At 47.2% G+C, this 19029-nt stretch overlaps 1 protein-coding gene across 1 annotated transcript in view; it reads right to left on the bottom strand.

The window, feature by feature from the left end:
* Positions 1-19029, bottom strand: part of DNAH3 (dynein axonemal heavy chain 3) — a 117505-nt gene that overhangs the window by 42970 nt on the left and 55506 nt on the right. The window contains exons 29-34 of the mRNA XM_026650674.1: positions 16778-16886; positions 15702-15815; positions 14632-14808; positions 4873-4964; positions 3934-4153; positions 797-931 (exon numbers count right to left, since the gene is read on the bottom strand). Of these exons, the coding sequence (XP_026506459.1) occupies positions 797-931; positions 3934-4153; positions 4873-4964; positions 14632-14808; positions 15702-15815; positions 16778-16886 (847 nt within the window). The remainder of the gene's footprint in view (positions 1-796; positions 932-3933; positions 4154-4872; positions 4965-14631; positions 14809-15701; positions 15816-16777; positions 16887-19029) is intronic.

Here is a 19029-nt window from a genome sequence, read left to right as displayed (position 1 = left end):
ACTGAGATCTCAAAACACTTTACAAAGACAGTCAGTATCATTATTGCCATTTTACAGATGGGGAAACTGAGGTATAGAGCGATGAACTGACTTGCTCAAGGTCACCCCGCAGGCCAGTAGCAGAGCCAGGAAAGAACATAGGTTTTATGAGTCATAGGCCTGGTCTACACTAACCCCCCAAGTCGAAGTAAGGTACGCAACTTCAGCTACGTGAATAACGTAGCTGAAGTCGACATACCTTACTTCGAATTTACCGCGGTTCAGACGCGGTCCACACGGGGCAGGCAGGCTCCCCCGTCGACTCCGCGGTACTCCTCTCGTTGAGATGGAGTACCACAGTTGACGGCGAGCACTTCCTGGTTCGATTTATCGCGTCCAGACCAGACGCGATAAATCGAACCTGGAAGTTCGATCCCCAGCCGCCGAACTAGCGGCTAAGTATAGACCAGCCCTTAGTCCAGTGCTCTGAATGCTAAGGCACATTGGCTCCCTTAGTAAGACTGAATTTCATTTGCTGGCTCCAGTCATATGACCTGAGACATGGGTGCAAATATGAGTACCCTTGCCACATGGAAGGGGGCAATATCTACTGACCAACTCGTACTTACTGTTATAGTGGGTGGAGTTTTTTTCTGGCATATCAATGTCTGTACATTTTGTGGTTTTCACTTTGTATAGATAAGCTTTCTGTAATGCTCTGCTAGCTACTAATTTAGGCCCTGATTCAGTCAGGTACTTTAATAGTTTATACATAAATTATCTTTTTTCAGATGTGATGAATATTTTCTTTAAATACCTGAATAATTTTTCCAATAAACCAAGGAACTGGTTGAAGATTCATTTTTGTAATATTGTCACTCAGTGCCTGCACAAACAACTCATAGTCTGGTTTAGGAAGAACCACTCCAGGAAACAGGTCAGATATGATACCCTGTTAATGAAAAAAACAGGATACTATTAAAAGCAGACTAACAAAAACAAAGGCAGAACTTCTGAGTGTTAAGAAATACGTAGAAAATGGTAGGAAATAGGACTTTAAGGGGGAATGTATTCAGCTGGACTGAGTCCTAATTTAAAGGCACTAATTGCACCCACATTTTTGGACCTGCAAAATTAACTGCAGGTGCAAACCTCAGTAGTTGTGCCTTTAATTGACTCACTTGTACCCACAATCAGATAGAGGTGAAGGCACTCTGTTTTGCACTCACAAATGAATGAATGTCACAAATGATACAGGCATGAATTGCTCCTGCAAAACTGCTGAAAATCTGCCTTTAAATGTATTGGGGGAGTGGAGAGATTAAATGACTAATGGGGAGATATGTGTTCTCTTACTTCACAGAAGTGACTTTTTTCAAAAGTCCAGATCTTAGGTCTTTATAATTAATACGGATGGCTTTGAAGCCTGAAACATTGATTATCCTCCTTCTATGGAAGCATAACATTAGCAATAACACCATGGTTTTCACTCTGACTTCCAAACAAAATATTTTCTATTGCTTGCTGTCAGGGTTACTTCCCCACTCTGAACTCTAGGGTACAGATGTGGGGACCCGCCTGAAAGCCCCCTAAGCTTATTTCTACCAGCTGAGGTTAAAATCTGGTACTCTGCCACCACCAAGTGATTTAACAAGAAAAAGGGAAAGGACCACTTGGAGTTCCTCTTCCCCCAAAATATCCCCCCGAGCCCTTACACCCCCTTTCCTGGGGAGGCTTGAGAATAATATCCTACCCAATTGGTTATAAAGTGATCAAAGAACCAAACCCCTGGATCTTTGGACAATGGAAAAATCAGTCAGGTTCTTAAAAGAAAGATTTTATTAAAAAGAAAAGATAAAAATTATCTCTGTAAAATCAGGATGGAAAATAACTTTACAGGGTAATCAGATTCAAAGAGCCCAGAGGAAACCCCTCTAGCCTTAGTTTCAAAGTTACAGCAAAACAGGGGTAAACCTCCCTCTAGCAAAGGAACATTCACAAGTTGAGAAAAACAAAGATAAACTAATACGCCTTGCCCAGCGGCATATTATCGCCTAGGCCAACAAGGCCTAGGCCTAGGGTGGCAAATTTGCCGGGGCGGCAAATTTGCTCTTGCCCCCTCCCCAACTCTGCCTCTTCCCCAAATCCCCGGCCCGCCTCCTCCCCCAGGCACGCCGCGCTTCCCTCCTTCCTTGCCGCTCTGGGAGGGAGGGAGAAGCGAGTTGCAGTGCGCTCGGAGGAGGCGGAGCAGAGGTGAGCTAGGGCCCGCGGGCGCGGGGAGTAACGGGGGGCCGGGAACCGCTCCAGCTCACCTCTGCTCCACTGCCGCCGCCATCCCCCGAGCGCGCCGCAACTCCCCTTCTCCCCCCTCCCTCCCAGGCTTGCCGCGCGAAAGCGCTGGGAGGGAGGGAGGAGAAGCGAGTAGCGGCGCGTTCGGGGGATAGCGGAGGTGAGCTGGGGTCGGCAGGCACGGGGAGTAACTCTTGGTGGGGGGGGGCAGGGAACCACTCCCTGCCCCAGCTCACCCCTGCTCCACTGCCGCCATCCCCCGAGCGCGCCACAACTCCCCTTCTCCCCCCTCCCTCCCCGGCTTGCCGCGGGGGAGCGGAGGTGAGCTGGCGGGGGGGGAGGGGAGGCGTCAATTTTTTGACGGCCTAGGGGCGGCAAATTTGTTAATCCGCCCCTGGCCTTGCCTGGCTATTACTTACAAGTTTGAAATATGAGAGACTTGTTCAGAAAGATTTGGAGAGCATGGATTGGTGTCCGGTCCAGTCCTCCTCCTCCGCCCCCCAAGATTTGAAAGTATCTTGTCCTCTTATTGGTCCTTTGGGTTAGGTGTCAGCCAGGTTACTTGAGCTTCTTAACCCTTTACAGGTAAAAGGATTTTGGTGTCTCTGGCCAGGAGGGATTTTATAGTATTGTACACAGGAGGGTTGTTACCCTTCCCTTTATAGTTATGACACTTGCAATTTAACTTTCCCCACCTCCTTCACAATACAAAGCTAAGGCCTGGCCTACACTTAAAAGTTACGTCAATGTAGCTACATTGGTCAGTGGTGTGAAAAATCCACACCCCCGAGTGCCACAGCCACGTTGACTTAACCCCCAGCATAGATGCAACTATATCGATGGAAGAATGCTTCCGTCGACATAGCTACTGTACCTAAGGAAGGTGGTGTTCCTACAGTGGTGAAAAAAACCCTTCCATTGGTGTAGACTGCGTCTACACTACAAGGTTATGCTGACATAGCTACAGAAACTTAGCAATGCCAATATGGTCTCCATAGTCTAGACCAGGGGTCGGCAACCTTTCAGAAGTGGTGTGCCGAGTCTTCATTTATTCATCTAATTTAAGGTTTTGCGTGCCAGTAATACATCTTAACGTTTTTAGAAGGTCTCTTTCTATAAGTCCTAATATATAACAAAACTATTGTTGTATGTAAAGTAAATAAGGTTTTTAAAATGTTTAAGAAGCTTCATTTAAAATTAAATTAAAAGACAGAGCCCCCCCGGACCGGTGGCCATGACCCGGGCAGTGTGAGTGCCACTGAAAATCAGCTTGCGTGCCGCCTTCGGCACACGTACCATAGGTTGCCTATCCCTGATGTAGACACATCCTTATATACAAAATTAGCAAAGAATGGTTTTCACTGGCATGAGTTAATGGAGTTACAAGAGATCATGTCAATGGCATGCAACATATCATAAAGTAACTCCTGTCATTGCTATAAGTTCATTTTTCAAAACAATACTAAGAGCCAAATTGTGCCCACAATTAGATTGGTGCAACCCCACTGACTTCAGTAGTAATGATGAAAGAATTTGGGCAAAACTGTTTTAAATTAAAGCAATGATCTGTTTTCTTAGTTTATCATGGCAGTCCCATCTATCTGTCTTTCTGTCTTTCTAGGTTCTTATAACTTAGTATTTGAATGCATCTACCTGTTATCTTACCTGAAAGAGAGGAACATCTTGTGCCAAGAATTTGGCTAAGTTAACATCCAGCAAAGCTCGAAGTAACAATACACTTTCATCTTCTTCTGGGTACTTTAGTTTTAAGTTTCCTGCTGCTGTCAGGACAGATTTAACAGCACGCATTCCATAGTCATAGTGATGCTGAGATGATAACTGCTCAGAGCAAAGACGGTATGTGGCAACAATTTTCTGGGCAAGACTGTGGATGTTAAAATATGGTGTGTGAAATGCAAATATAATGCCAAATATATCAAATATTTGCATATTTAAAGCCCAGATCTTTGAAGTAAATGGAATGATGTCAGTTTACACCCGAGGACATGCCCCAAAATGTATAGAAATCTAAATGACAGATTTCTCCATTGTTTTGGGTTTTGTAAAACACTAACAGCTGAAATGCTGTTTCCCCTGTTCATGTGCCTCAAAAATACATAAAACTTCATTCACACAGAGTGACAATTCACCTCTGTGCCAAGTTCCAGAAGAAGGTTTACACACTACTTATGGAGGCTTAAGTAAGCCTTAAGTGAAGTGTAACCTTGTGCTGGCCTCCACCTAGGGGTACATTTCACCGATGGTAGCCAAGGTACATATCAAAGGTTTGTTGTGTGCTTTTGTTGTTTTACAAACTTGAATCAATTAATATCATGCAGGTCTTTTGAGATGGATTATCAGGAAATACCCATTAAGGTGTTCATTTTCAAAGCAATGCATATGGATTTAATCACGTGATTTTAATTGAACAGAATAGTTGCCTGGATAAATATTTACACAACACTTGGAAAATTTAGTCCAAATTATCAGTAGAAACAACACCACACACACACATACTCCCCACCCTCCACCCCAAACACAGAGTGGTTAGCCTCCTTAGGAATTTCAGAGCCAGCTGTAAGTGGAAAATTGAATATGACTCACCTTCTAGAATCAAGAAATCCCATTGAATAAAGTGAAATTTCACCAATCAAAGCATAATCTGGAACCATCATGGCAACTGTTCGGAATAATGCCTATGGGAGAAAAAATTAACAGCTAAAAAAACGTAGACCCAAGAATAGAGAATAAAGCAATAACTTGAATTAGTTTTATAGGTGTAGTGTTCCTCTGTAAATTCACAGACTTTTGTCATTTGCCTTCCATGCATATGACTTTGGGAATCAAACTGAGGTCAGGGGGAGTCCATTATTATCGTTATTCTTGATTATTTGCATTATGATACTGCCAAGAGGCTTCATTCAACCAAGACCGGGTCTCCATTTTGCTAGGCACCATACAGACACAGCAAGAGACATTCACTACTCTGAAAATTTCACGATCTAAATAGATAAGACAAAGGAAGTATTATTACCCCATTTTACATATGGGCAAACTGACACAGGGAGGAGAGATTGTATGCTGTGTAGTTGTAGCTGTGTTGTGAGCAGGGCCAGTATAACCACTAGGCGAACTAGGCGGCCGCCTAGGGCACCAAGATTTGGGGGCGCCAAAAAGCGGTGTCCCAAATTTTTTTTTTTACACAACAGTGGAGTCACATCTTACGCGCGGGTTAGGTTCTAAGGTCAGTGCGTAAGAGGAAAATCGCATATAGTGAAAATTACCATAAAGTACAGTACACACAGTATACACTATATACACTAGAACAGGGGTCCGCAACCTACAGCACACGTGCCAAAGGTGGCACGCGAGCCGATTTTTTTTTTTTAATGGCAGGCTGTGGGTCCCGGCCGCCGCTGAGCCCGTTGCCGGCCTGGGGTTCCATTCACTCAGCCGGCAGCGGGCTGAGCGGGGCCAGCAGTGGGCTTAGTGGGCCGGCGGACAGGACCCCGGCTGGCAGGAGACGGCGGACGGAACCCCCCACAGACCAGCAGCAGGCTCAGCCCAATGCCAGTCTGGGGTTCCATCCGCCGGCTCCTGCCAGCCGGGGTCCCAGCCATCGGCCCCGCTCAGCCCACTGCCAACCAGGGTACCAGCCGGCGGCTCCACTCAGCCCACTGCCAGCCGGGGTCCCAGCCGGCGGCTCTGCTCAGCCTCCTGCTGGCCTGGGTGAATGATCTGGGGTTCCGTGCACCCAGGGTTCCATCCACCGGCCTGGGGTTCCATTCACCCAGGCCGGCAGGAGGCTGAGCGGAGCCGGCAGCTGGGACCCCGACTGGCAGCGGGCTGAGGTCCCAGCCGCCGCCCCGCTCAGCCCGCTGCAGGTCTGTCTGGGGTTCCGGCTAACGGCCCTTTGCCAGTCGGGGTCTCAGCTGCCGGCCCCGCTCAGCCTCTTGCCAGCATGGGTTAACGGAACCCCAGACCGTAGGCGGGCTGAGCGGGGCCGGCAGTCTGGGGTTCCGTCCACCGGTTGCTGGCAGCCGGGATCCTGGCTGCCGGCCCTGCTCAGCCCTCTGCTGGCCCCGCTCAGCCCGCTGCCGGCTGAATGAACGGAACCCCAGGCTGGCAACAGGCTCAGCGGTGGCCAGGACCCACAGCCTGCCATTAAAAAAAAATCGGCTCGCGTGCCACCTTTGGCATGTGTGCCGTAGGTTGAGGACCCCTGTTCCAGTGTATACAGTGTATACTGTGTGTACTGTACTTTATGGTAATTTTCACTATACGCGATTTTCCTCTTACGCGCTGACCTTAGAACCTAACCCCCGTGTAAGATGTGACTCCACTGTATTCATTTTTGAAAGTTTATAATAAGCGATGCTCCGGAGGGAGTGGAGGGGAATGGGGGGCGCAAGGTGGAAGTTTCGCCTAGGGCGCAAAATATCCTTGCACCGGCCCTGGTCGTGAGATTATATTACTTGACCAAGGTCACACAGGGAATCTATGGCAAAGCTGGGAATTGAACTCAGATCCCCTGGGTCCCAGTCCAGTGCCTACAACTATTTTCCTTACTGATACAGGAACATTTGTTATACTTTGAGGCTGAGATTTGCAAAGCTGTTTAGGGGATTTTAATTACAATTAATTTTAATGAGAATTGGGCATCCAAATCCCTCAGGTAGTCTGAAGACTGCAACCTGAATTGTCACTGTACTCCACAATAGAAGGTTTTAAGCAGGCAGTTTATCTGTGACAGGTGGAATCTGACTCTCAGTGGATTTTCTAGTTTTAACTAAATATTTCAAATATTAAATAACCTACAGGTAAAATGAATTTCACAACTTTTTTATTCCCAAAACCCAAGTCAAAAGCTCTGCATTTCTCCTGTAACAGCTGCCATCATTTGCACCCATAACAGACCAAGAAACTACATTTCTTGTGCTGTTTATGGTTTTAGGTTTCAGAGTGGTAGCCATGTTAGGGTATGTCTACACTACGAAATCAGGTCGAATTTATAGAAGCCGGTTTTATAGAAATCGTTTTTATACAGTCGATTGTGTGTGTGTCCCCACATAAAATGCTCTAAGTGCATTAAGTCGGCGGACCGCGTCCACAGTACCGAGGCTAGCGTCAACTTCCGGAGCGTTGCACTGTGGGTAGCTATCCCACAGTTCCCGCAGTCTCCGCCGCCCATTGGAATTCTGGGTTGAGATCCCAATGCCTGATGAGGCAAAAACAGTGTCGCGGGGGATTCTGGGTAGATGTCATCAGGCCCCCCCCTCCCCCCGTGAGAGCAATGGCAGACAATCGTTTCGCGCCTTTTTTCCTGGGTTACCTGTGCAGACAACATACCACAGCAAGCATGGAGCCCGCTCAGCTCAGCTCAGCTCAGCATCACCATATGTCATCTGGGTGCCAGCAGACGTGGTACTGCATTGCTACACAGCAGCAGCTAATTGTCTTTTGGCAGTAGATGGTGCAGTATGACTGATAGCCGTCATCAGCTATCTGGGTGCTGGCAGACATGGGACTGCATTGCTATACAGCAGCAGCTCCTTGCCTTTTGGCAACAGATGCTGTATTACGACTGGTATCCATCATCGTCATACTCCTCAGTGAGTTCAGTCAGAGGCGCCTGGGCAGACATGTTTTGTCTCCTGGAGACTCAGTCCTGCCGGCAGTCCTATTGCACCGTCTTCACGATGACGGCTAGCAGTCGTAATGCACCATTTTCTGCCAAGCACCCAGAAGATGCCGATGGCTATCAGTCATGCTGCACTGTCAGCTGCCAGCCTAAGATGTAAAAGATAGATGGACCAGATTTGTTCTGTATTCATTTGCTTCCCCTTCCCTCCGTGAAATCAATGGCCTGCTAAACCCAGGGTTTTGAGTTCAATCTTTGGGGGGGCCATTCTGTGTGACAGTTGTTTGTGTTTCTCCCTGAATCACAGCCACCTTTGTTGATTTTAATTCCCTGTAAGCCATGTCGTCACTCGCCCCTCCCTCCCTCCGTCAGACAATAGTTTCACGCCTTTTTTCAGCCCAGACGCCATAGCACTGGGAGCATGGAGCCCGCTCAGATCACCGCGGCAATTATGAGCACTATGAACACCACGCACATTGTCCTGGAGTATATGCAGAGCCAGAACATGCCAAAGCAAAAACAGGCAAGGAGGCGATTGCAGCGCGGCGACGAGAGTGATGAAGAAATTGACATGAACATAGACCTCTCCCAAAGTACGGGCCCCAGCAATGTGCAAATCATGGTGTTACTGGGGCAGGTTCATGCCATGGAACACCGATTCTGGGCCTGGGAAACAAGCACAGACTAGTGGGACCGCATCGTGTTGCAGGTATGGGATGATTCCCAGTGGCTGCGAAACTTTCGCATGCGTAAGGGCACTTTCATGGAACTTTGTGACTTGCCTTCCCCTGCCCTGAAGCGCCAGAATACCAGGATGAGAGCAGTCCTCACAGTTGAGAAGCGAGTGGCGATAGCCCTGTGGAAGCTTGCAACGCCAGATAGCTACCGGTCAGTCAGGAATCAATTTGGAGTGGGCAAATCTACTGTGGGGCTGCTGTGATCCAAGTAGCCAACGCAATCAAAGCCCTGCTGATATCAAGGGTAGTGACCCTGGGAAACGTGCAGGTCAGAGTGGATGGCTTTGCTGCAATGGGATTCCCAAACTGTGGTGGGGCGATAGACGGAACCCATATCCCTATCTTGTCACCGGAGCACCAAGCCACCGAGTACATAAACCGAAAAGGGTACTTTTCAATGCTGCTGCAAGCCCTGATGGATCACAAGGGACGTTTCACTAACATCAACGTGGGATGGCTGGGAAAGGTACATGATGCTCGCGTCTTCAGGCACTCTGTTCTGTTTCAAAAGCTGGAGGAAGGGACTTTCTTCCCGGATCAGAAAATAACCATTGGGGATATTGAAATGCCTATAGTTATCCTTAGGGACCCAGCCTACCCCTTAATGCCATGGCTCATGAAGCCGTACACAGGCAGCCTGGACAGTAGTCAGGACCTGTTCAACTATAGGCTGAGCAAGTGCAGAATGGTGGTAGAATGTGCATTTGGACATTTAAAAGCGCGCTGGCGCAGTTTACTGACTCGGATAGACCTCAGCGAAACCAATATCCCCATTGTTATTGCTGCTTGCTGTGCGCTCCACAATATCTGTGAGAGTAAGGGGGAGACATTTATGGCGGGGTGGGAGGTTGAGGCAAATCGCCTGGCCACTGATTACGCACAGCCAGAGACCAGGGCGGTTAGAAGAGTACAGCAGGGCGCGGTGCGCATCAGAGAAGCTTTGAAAACCAGTTTTGTGACTGGCCAAGCTATGGTGTGAAACTTCTGTTTGTTTCTCCTTGATGACCCCCCCCCCCGGCTCACTCTACTTCCCTGTAAGCTAACCACCCTCTCCTCCCCCCTTCGAGCACTACTTGCAGAGGCAATAAAGTCATTGTTACTTGATATTCATGCATTCTTTATTAATTCATCACACAACTAGGGGGATAACTGCCAAGGTAGCCCAGGAGGGGTGGGAGAGAAGTGAAGGACAAGGACACACTGCAGTTTAAAACTTTAACTCTTATTGAAGGCCAGCCTTCTGATGCTTTAGCAATCATCTGGGGTGGAGTGGCTGGGTGGCCAGAGGCCCCCCCACCGCGTTCTTGGGCGTCTGGGTGAGGAGGCTATGGAACTTGGGGAGGAGGGCTGTTGGTTACACAGGGGCTGTAGTGGCGGTCTCTGCTCCTGCTGCCTTTCCTGCAGCTCAACTATACGCTGGAGCATATCAGTTTGATGCTCCAGCAGCCGGAGCATCGACTCTTGCCTTCTGTCAGCAAGCTGACGCCACCTATCCTCTTCAGCCCACCACTTGCTCTCTTCAGCCCGCGATTCAGCCCGCCACCTCTCCTCTCGTTCATATTGTGCTTTTCTGCACTCTGACATTGACTGCCTCCACGCATTCTGCTGTGCTCTGTCAGCGTGGGAGGACATCTGGAGCTCCGAGAACATATCATCCCGAGTCCGCCGTTTTCTCATTCTAATCTTCACTAGCCTCTGCGAAGGAGAAACATTTGCAGCTGGTGGAGGAGAAAGGAGAGGTGGTTAAAAAAGACACATTTTAGAGAACAATGGGTACACTCTTTCACGTTAAATTTTGCTGTTCACATTACACAGCACATGTGCTTTCGTTACAAGGTCGCATTTTTCCTCTTATATTGAGGGCCTGTCGGTTTGGTGTGAGAGATCACTCACGCAGTGCCAGGCAACAGAATTCGGCTTGCAGGCAGCCAGGGTAAGCCACAGTCTTTTGGCTTTTTTAACCTTCATAACGTGGGAATGGTTTCAAACAGCAGCGCCCTCATTTCCCATACCAAGTACCCGTTGGGTTGGCCATTTAAAATGGGTTTGCAATGTAAAAGGAGGGGCTGCGGTTTCCGGGTTAACATGCAGCACAAACCCAACTAACGCCCCTCCCCCCCACACACCCAATTCTCTGGGATGATCACTTCACCCCTCCCCCACACTGCGTGGCTAACAGCGGGGAATATTTCTGTTCAGCCGAGCAGGAACGGGCACCTCTGAATGTCCCCTTAATAAAATCACCCCATTTCAACCAGGTGACCGTGAATGATATCACTCTCCTGAGGATAACAAAGAGAGATAAGGAATGGATGTTGTCTGCATGCCAGCAAACACCGGGACCATACGCTGCCATGCTTTGTTATGCAATGATTCCAGACTACGTGCTACTGGCCTGGCGTGGTAAAGTGTCCTACCATGGCGGACGGGATAAGGCAGCCCTCCCCAGAAACCTTTTGCAAAGGCTTTGGGAGTACATGAAGGAGAGCTTTCTGGAGATGTCCCTGGAGGATTTCCGCTCCATCCCCATACACGTTAACAGACTTTTCCAGTAGCTGTACTGGCTGCGATTGCCAGGGCAAATTAATCATTAAACACGCCTGCTTTTAAATAATGTGTAATATTTACAAAGGTACACTCACCAGAGGTCCCTTGTGCACCCTCAGGGTCTGGGAGCACGCCTTGGGTGAGTTCGGGGGTTACTGGTTCCAGGTCCAGAGTGATAAACATATCCTGGCTGTTGGGGAAATCGGTTTCTCCGCTTTCTTGCTGTGAGCTATCTTCATTGTCTTCATCATCATCGTCCTCGTACCCCGAACCCGCTTCCCTGTTGCGTGATTCTCCATTGATGGAGTCAAAGCACAGGGTTGGGGTAGTGGTGGCTGCACCCCCTAGCATGGCATGCAGCTCCGCGTAGAAGCGGCGTGCCTGCAGCTCTGCCCCGGACCTTCTGTTTGCCTCTCTGGCTTTGTGATAGGCTTGCCTTAGCTCCTTAATTTTCACGCGGCACTGCTGTGCGTCCCTGTTATGGCCTCTGTCCTTCATGGCCTTTGCGACTTTTTCTAATATTTTGCCATTTCGTTTACTGCTACAGAGTTCAGCTAGCACTGATTCATCTCCCCATATGGCGAGCAGATCCCGTACCTCCCGTTTGGTCCATGCTGGAGCTCTTTTGCGATCTTGGGACTCCATCATGGTTACCTGTGCTGATGAGCTCTGTGTGGTCACCTGTGCTCTCCACGCTGGGCAAACAGGAAATGAAATTCAAAAGTTCGCGGAGATTTTCCTGTCTACCTGGTCAGTGCATGTGAGTTGAGAGTGCTGTCCAGAGCAGTCACAATGAAGCACTCTGGGATAGCTCCCGGAGGCCAATACCGTTGAATTCCGTCCACACTACCCCAAATCCGACCCGGAAAGGCCGATTTCAGCGCTAATCCCCTCGTCGGAGGTGGAGTAAAGAAACCGGTTTAAAGGGCCCTTTAAGTCGAAAAAAAGGGCTTCGTCGTGTGGACGTGTCCAGGCTTAATTCAATTTAACGCTGCTAAATTCGACCTAAACTCGTAGTGTAGACCAGGCCTTAGTCTGTATCAGCAAAAACAACGAGGAGTCTTTATGGCACCTTAGAGACTAACACGTTTATTTGGTCATAAGCTTTAGTGAGATGCCTGTGACCATAGGCCGTGGGTATAATAGCCCAGGGAAGGCTTAGCCTTCCCTGGCGCTGCCGCTGACCCGCCACCAGACACCTGGGCTGCGGTGGCCCCGTCCCTTCCCCGAGGCCCCCACTGTCTGCTCCTGCTGCCTGCCTGCCATGTCTCCTCTACTCCATCCCCACTCCAAAGGTCCCTGCTGCTTGTCGTGTCCCTCCTCCTCGGGGATGGGGGAGTGAGGAGGGATGCAGAGAGCCAGCAGCGGGTGGGGGAGTGAGGAGGCTTGGCCAGGCACTGGGGCTGGCGGCTGAGCCTTCAGGGACGGGAGGGTCTGGAGCTCAGGGGGCTGGCCCAGCACTGGCGGTGGAGGCCAGTGGCTCGGCCAGGAGAGGGCCTTCAGGGGTTGGAGGGCCAGCAGCTCAGCTGGGGGGGGCCGTTGGGTTTATGGTGGCTCGGCCTGGTGCTGGGGCTGGCCTGGCACCTGGGGGGAGCCAGTGGCTTGGACCAGCGCTGGCCAGGGTAGGGGGCGGCGACTTCGCTGGTGGGCCCATAAGGGGCAGGGGGGCTGGCAGCTCGGCCCGGTGTGGCTGGGACGGGCTGGTCGGGGCTCCTCAGGTCACGGGGGAGCCCCACAGGGCTTCTCCTGTTACCGGGGGGGGGAGGGGCTTGGGGCTCCGGCGTGCAGGAGGGGCAGGGCCTTGGGCAGAAGGGGAAGGGTCGGTGAGCTAGCCTCCCCAAAGTGGGGGTTCACCCACCGCCCATGTCTGTGACACATATTGCAACAACATGCAGTATCTTTGGGGATTATATTGTATTGCGTTTATTAATGTTTTATCTATCATTGTGGGCAGGGGACCGTGTGCAACTCCAAGGAGGGAAAATTACTAGGGGGTGATTACTATAGTCCCTGGTTTAAGCGGTCCCGGAGGAGAGGCAAGGAACTGAGAAAGAACTTGGGATATAAAAGGCTGAGTTTAAAGAGACTCAGGGCCTTTCTTTTGATTCAGCAAACAGACAGGACCATTGATCTTAGGGGGCCCCCAACACTTGCTGTAGTGTTGGAAGGCTTTTGGCTTAGCAGGGCCCTATAGGACTGGTGGATGATGTTTGGAGTGTTTAGCAAGCATGTAGAACTTTTATTGTTTTTTATATGTTTCCTCTATATGCACTTTATCCTGAATAATGCACTCTGCTGAGAAAGAGCTGCATGGTGACGTGTTACTGCTGGCATACACTGTTCATAGCTCTTGGAGAGAAAGCAAAGCATAGGCGCTGGCCTTTAGACAGACTAGCTTGCTGGGGATATCACAGTGAATTCTAGGGAGCTACAACCTCAAAGGGAGAAGGGAGTAGCACACAGGTCCCTACCCACAGAGAGGTGAAGGCCAGAGGCCTTAAACCTCAGAGGCATTCCTGAAGTGGACCATGGACGGTTAAAGGTGTGGTTACCCTGAAACTGTGACAGTGCCATCACATATTACAAGAGAAGCACAGACCCCTAAACTCTGGTCTTGGCTGATAAAAGCAAAAGGAAATTACCTTCAATTTAAACACAAATGCATTGATTTGTTGTGTAAGTGTATAGATGTGAGACCAAATTCTGCACCGACCTACACCCTGTGCAATTCTATTGATTTCAACAGGATTACTGGAATAGTAAATCAGCATAGAATAAGGCCCATATTATTTTAATGATTAAGGATCTTAAACAATGTTATTTATTGAAGTCAATGGGATTCCATGTGGGCGTACCTGTACACTGGATGAACTGAATATGTTTTTTCCATTTTGATATATTCTAGCAGTTTCAGAGAGATTCTCTTTACACACAATGGGGATTGTCACTGGAGCAGACAGAAACTGTCAAAACAGCAACAACGCCCCTGGTTTGCCCAAGAATAACATACTAGTGAGTATAATAGTGAGTCTCTAGAGCCTGATCCTGCAAATGCGGATTAATGTGAGCATTCCTTACTCATATCAGTACTCCCATTGACTACCACCAGACCACTCACAAAAATAGGGATTCAGAGGACAGGGCCTGATTCCAGGCTCACTTACACCAGTGTAATTCAGGAGTAACTCAATGGACGTCAATAGTGTTGACTAGTGTAAAACTGGTGTAAATGAGATCAGATTCAGGCCTATTGTCTATTCATTTTGTGCACCACTAAACACATTATTAAAGCTTAACCACTAATGAACCAGAATGAGAACACCTAAATGGAATTATGCCCTTATATTACACAGTTGCTTTTGCACTATCCGTACTACATTGGAATCAAAACTGTAAATTGTGTTTCATTCCTACTAGAAATCAGAACTCCAGAATTACCTTTAGATTATCAGGAAGTTCTGCCCGTCCAGCATACCCAGGATTCATAGTGATGAAGACAGCGCAGGTTGGATTAAGAGAGATCTCTGTGCCTTCAAAGAGGAATGTTTTCAGATTTCGCACAGTAGCCTGCTGTATACTGAGTATCTGTTGTGCAACTACAGACAACACTTCAACCTAATAATAAAGAAACAGATTAGAAAACATCCCATACATGGAACCAACATAAAAGCAGCATTTCTGGCCTAAAGAGGGGTTTTTAAAAAAAATATATCTTAATGGGTTTATGTTGAAGTCCTAGAGATGGAAATTGCCTTGAAGTACCAGAATAAAAGAATTTTAGAAAATTAAAATGCTGGCTTTCAACTTCACTGGGGTACAGGCTAACAAAATCTAATGTAGTGGAACAATGAATGTGATAGAATAGACTATAAAGAATACACAAAATACTATAATATACAGAACAGACAGATTATGGATGGGATTTTCAAAAGTATTTAGCATTGGCCTAATTTTGCTTCCAGTGAAGTCAGTGGTGAAAGTCACAGGAGGAGAGTTAGGCCAATGGTGAGTGCATTTAAAAATCCCATGGATTGGAAGAAGAGAAGGTACAGAGAGACTATGTGTCAATAGCTCTTAAAACTAAAAATGTAGGACCCAGATGTTCACAGCTAATAATACCTAGTCTTATCCAGTATCAGTAGATGTAAAAGTGCTTTACAGGGAGGTGAGTATAATTATCCCCATTTTACAGATGCGGAAACTGAGACACAGAGAGGCAAAGTGACTTGCCCAAGGTCACCCAACAGGCTAGTGGCAGAGCCAGGGTTTGAACCCACTCCAGAGTTCCAATGCTCTATCTACCCAGACCACACTGTCCCTGTCAAAATGTGTGCATGCACTATGGCAGCCGTGTATGCATGTAATTATGAAAACCTGGGCCTAGGTTACAAGCTGTGCTAAAAGTAGGAAATTAATGGTACTACATATTCATGTCTACTTTTAAAGCTATTCTTTGCATTTTTTTAATTACATTGTTGTTGTTTTAAATACTTTGGTTAAAAAGTTACCTCAATTCTGTTGAACTCATCAAAGCAAGCCCAAGCTCCAGATTGTGCCAGTCCCTTAAAGAATTTACCCATGGCTTTGTAATCAAGACCATCGGAGCAATTAAAGACAACACACTATATTAAAAAAAAAAAAACACAACAGCATTCAGTGTTAAAATTTATTACAAAAATGCTGGCATCTATAAACAGAAGGGGATTATTATTGCCATGGTAACTGGTAAATTAGAAGACTATATATATCTAAATATCTAGTTAATGGATCTAGTCATGATATTAACATGTTGGTAGTGAAGTACCTGTCGAGTATTTACTCACTACAAGGATTAAGATTAGTTTTATGTGACATAACACACTACTGTACATTGGATGTGTGGAGACTTCTCAAAGATTTTGCAAGCCTGAAAAATTCAAAACAATACTCGTTTATCACTTGGCTTAGTTGAAAATGTACATTAACTTAAATTAAAGATCACATTTCAGCATTTTCCTAAGCTGCTTGTCAAAAAAGAAAATCTCTGGTAAAGGAATACTTCCTAAAAGGCAAATCCTACTTCCTTCTTCTGGATGTGTAAGTGTCCAAACACAACTGAAATATCATGTTTCTACTACACAGTTGAGACCCATACAAAGAGAACCTGCCCCCACACTGAGTCATTAACCAAGCTCTGTGAAAGCTTCCTATACACAGGAACATGGAAAGGGGATTTTGGTGGGCCAGAATGCAGCATGGCAGTCAGCAGTGGGCCAGGCCTATTAATTGCTCCGGTACCCTGAAGGAGCAGCTGCAGTTTAGGTACATACTGGCTACTGCAGATTGGAGCTGAGGATTCCATTATTCATCCCCATACCTATTGGAAACATTTCATGGAGTGCACACAGCCTGTTCACTCAGGCTGTGTGCTTTTTGCCAGGATTTTGTCCTAATTATGAGCTTTCCATTAGCAATCTCCATGAATGGATAATAGGTGAAGGGCACCAACACTTTCGTGAGAAAGAACTCCAGAGAAGACCTGCATCTCCAAACATAAAACAATGTGTTGCAACAATGCACTGCAACATTTCATTAATTTTGGTACCTGCTTAGCCAGTGCTTTTGCTAGATCTTTTGTTGTTTCGGTTTTGCCAGTCCCCGCAGGTCCTTCTGGAGCACCACCAAGATTTAGTTTCAAAGCCCCCATTAATGTTCTACATAATGAAAAAGAAATAACATATGAATCATAGGCCAGGTCATCAGCAGCTGTAAGTTAGCACAGACCCATAGGCACAGCAACGATTTACACTTGCTAAGGGATCTGGCCCTGCGTTGTTATCAGGAATTCATTTTTTAATTGGTTGGCCATCTCCACCCATCAAACTGGCATATCCTCAGCATGGACTCCTGGAGTTGGAAGCCATTTCAAACATCCAAAATAAAGGCCCAAATCCAGACATGGTGAAAGTAGGTGCAATATCATTTACTTCATTGTCTGACCTTGGTTTACTATATGTGCTTGTACCTGAGCGCATGCATTCAGCGCCTATGTCCTCATGTGGGGGACTCAAGTGTCATGAACAAGTCAGGACAGTTGTAAGCATAAGCCCAAGGCAGAACAGTTAGTAGATGCTAAACCTTTTGATGGGTAGGCTGGAACTGTATCCATTCAGAGCCACAATGTCAACTGCAGCAGCAAGAAAACTGGAGTTGGCTTGATGGGAACCTTGATAAAGAAAATTAATCTAGGAAGTGCTTAAAGAGGATGGAGATTGTTCCTAAAAACCTGAGAATCACCTATCTTCCTTCTATGGGGAATAGCTTGGCAGTGTTCATACTAATATGTTGCTGCCCCTTAAAGAGTAGGTCCATCAAGCACCTTATCTTAGAAGTTCTGAGTCCATGAAGGCCCCCTGAAGTCTTCTCTCCACTAGGAAAACAATGTGTTGTGAACTGTTTTTTTTTTTAAATGTTGTTAAGCATGGTTTGTCCTGCTCTATACTTGCAATTAAATAGTGTTCGGCACCAGTCCAGATATACCGAGTCAGGAGTGGGTAATTTCCCTCATGTCAGCAGGGCCTATGAGTGACACATGCAGCCATGTTTATAGCTACTACATCAGCCACATGGTTCTATTCTGCTCCGCCGCAAGACCCATAGACTTTAAGGTCAGAAGGGACCATCATGATCATCTAGTCTGACCTCCTGCACATTACAGGACACTCAACCTCACCCGCCCCCACCTGAAATAGACTCCTAACCTCTGGCTGAGTTACTGAAGTCCTGAAATCATGGTTTAAAGACTTCAAGTTACAGAGAATTCACCATTTTCACTAGTTTAAACCTGCAAGGGACCCGTGACCCATGCCCCATGCTGCAGAGGAAGGTGAAAAACCACCAGGGTTTCAGCCAATCTGATTCAGGGGAAAATTCCTTCCCGACCCCAAATATGGTGATCAATTAGACCCTGAGCATGTGGGCAAGACCCACCAGGCAGATACCTGGGAAAGAATTTTCTGTAGTAATTCAGAGCCCTCCCCATCTAGTGTCCCATCTCCAACAGTTGGGGATATTTGCTACTGGCAGTCACAGATGGGCCACATGCCATCGTAGGCAGTCCCATCATGTCATCAACTTATCAAGCTCAGTCTTGAAGCTAGTTAGGTTTTTTGCCCCCACCACTCCCCTGGGGAGGCTGTTCCAGAACTTTCTGGTGGTTAGAAACATTCACCTAATTTCAAGCCTAAACTAGTTGATGGCCAGTTTATAACCATTTGTTCTTGTGTCCACATTGGCACTTAACTTAAATAACTCCTCTCCTCCCTAGTGTTAATCCTTCTGATGTATTTATAGAGAGCAATCATATCTCCTCTTAGCCTTTGTTGGGTTAGGCTAGACAAGCCAAGCTCTTTGAGTCTCCTCTCATAAGGTAAGTTTTCCATTCCTCGGATCATCCTAGTAGCCCTTCTCTGCATCTGTTCCAGTTTGAATTCATCTTTCTTAAACATGGGAGATCAGAATTGCACACAGTATGCCAGATGAGGTTTCACCAGTGCCTTGTATAATGGTACTAATACTTCCGTCTCTACTGGAAATACCTCGCCTGATGCATCCTAGGACTGCATTAGCCTTTTTCACAGCCGCACGACACTGATGGCTCATAGTCATCCTGTGATCAACCAATATACGCAGGTCTTTCTCCTCCTCTATCTCTTCCAACTGATAAGTCCCCATTTTATAGCAAAAATTCTTGTTGTTAGTCCCTTGCACTTTGCACTATTAAATTTCATCCCATTTCTATTACTTCAGTTTTCAAGGTCCTCCGGATCTTCTTGTATGATATTCATGTCCTCCTCC

This window comes from Terrapene carolina, unplaced genomic scaffold (genome assembly GCF_002925995.2).
Source record: "Terrapene carolina triunguis isolate 2854851 unplaced genomic scaffold, T_m_triunguis-2.0 Scaffold93, whole genome shotgun sequence".
In the NCBI taxonomy this organism is placed as follows: Eukaryota; Metazoa; Chordata; order Testudines; family Emydidae; genus Terrapene; species Terrapene triunguis.
Note: the sequence above shows the minus strand (reverse complement) of the source record. Positions and strands in the feature narration are given on the sequence as shown.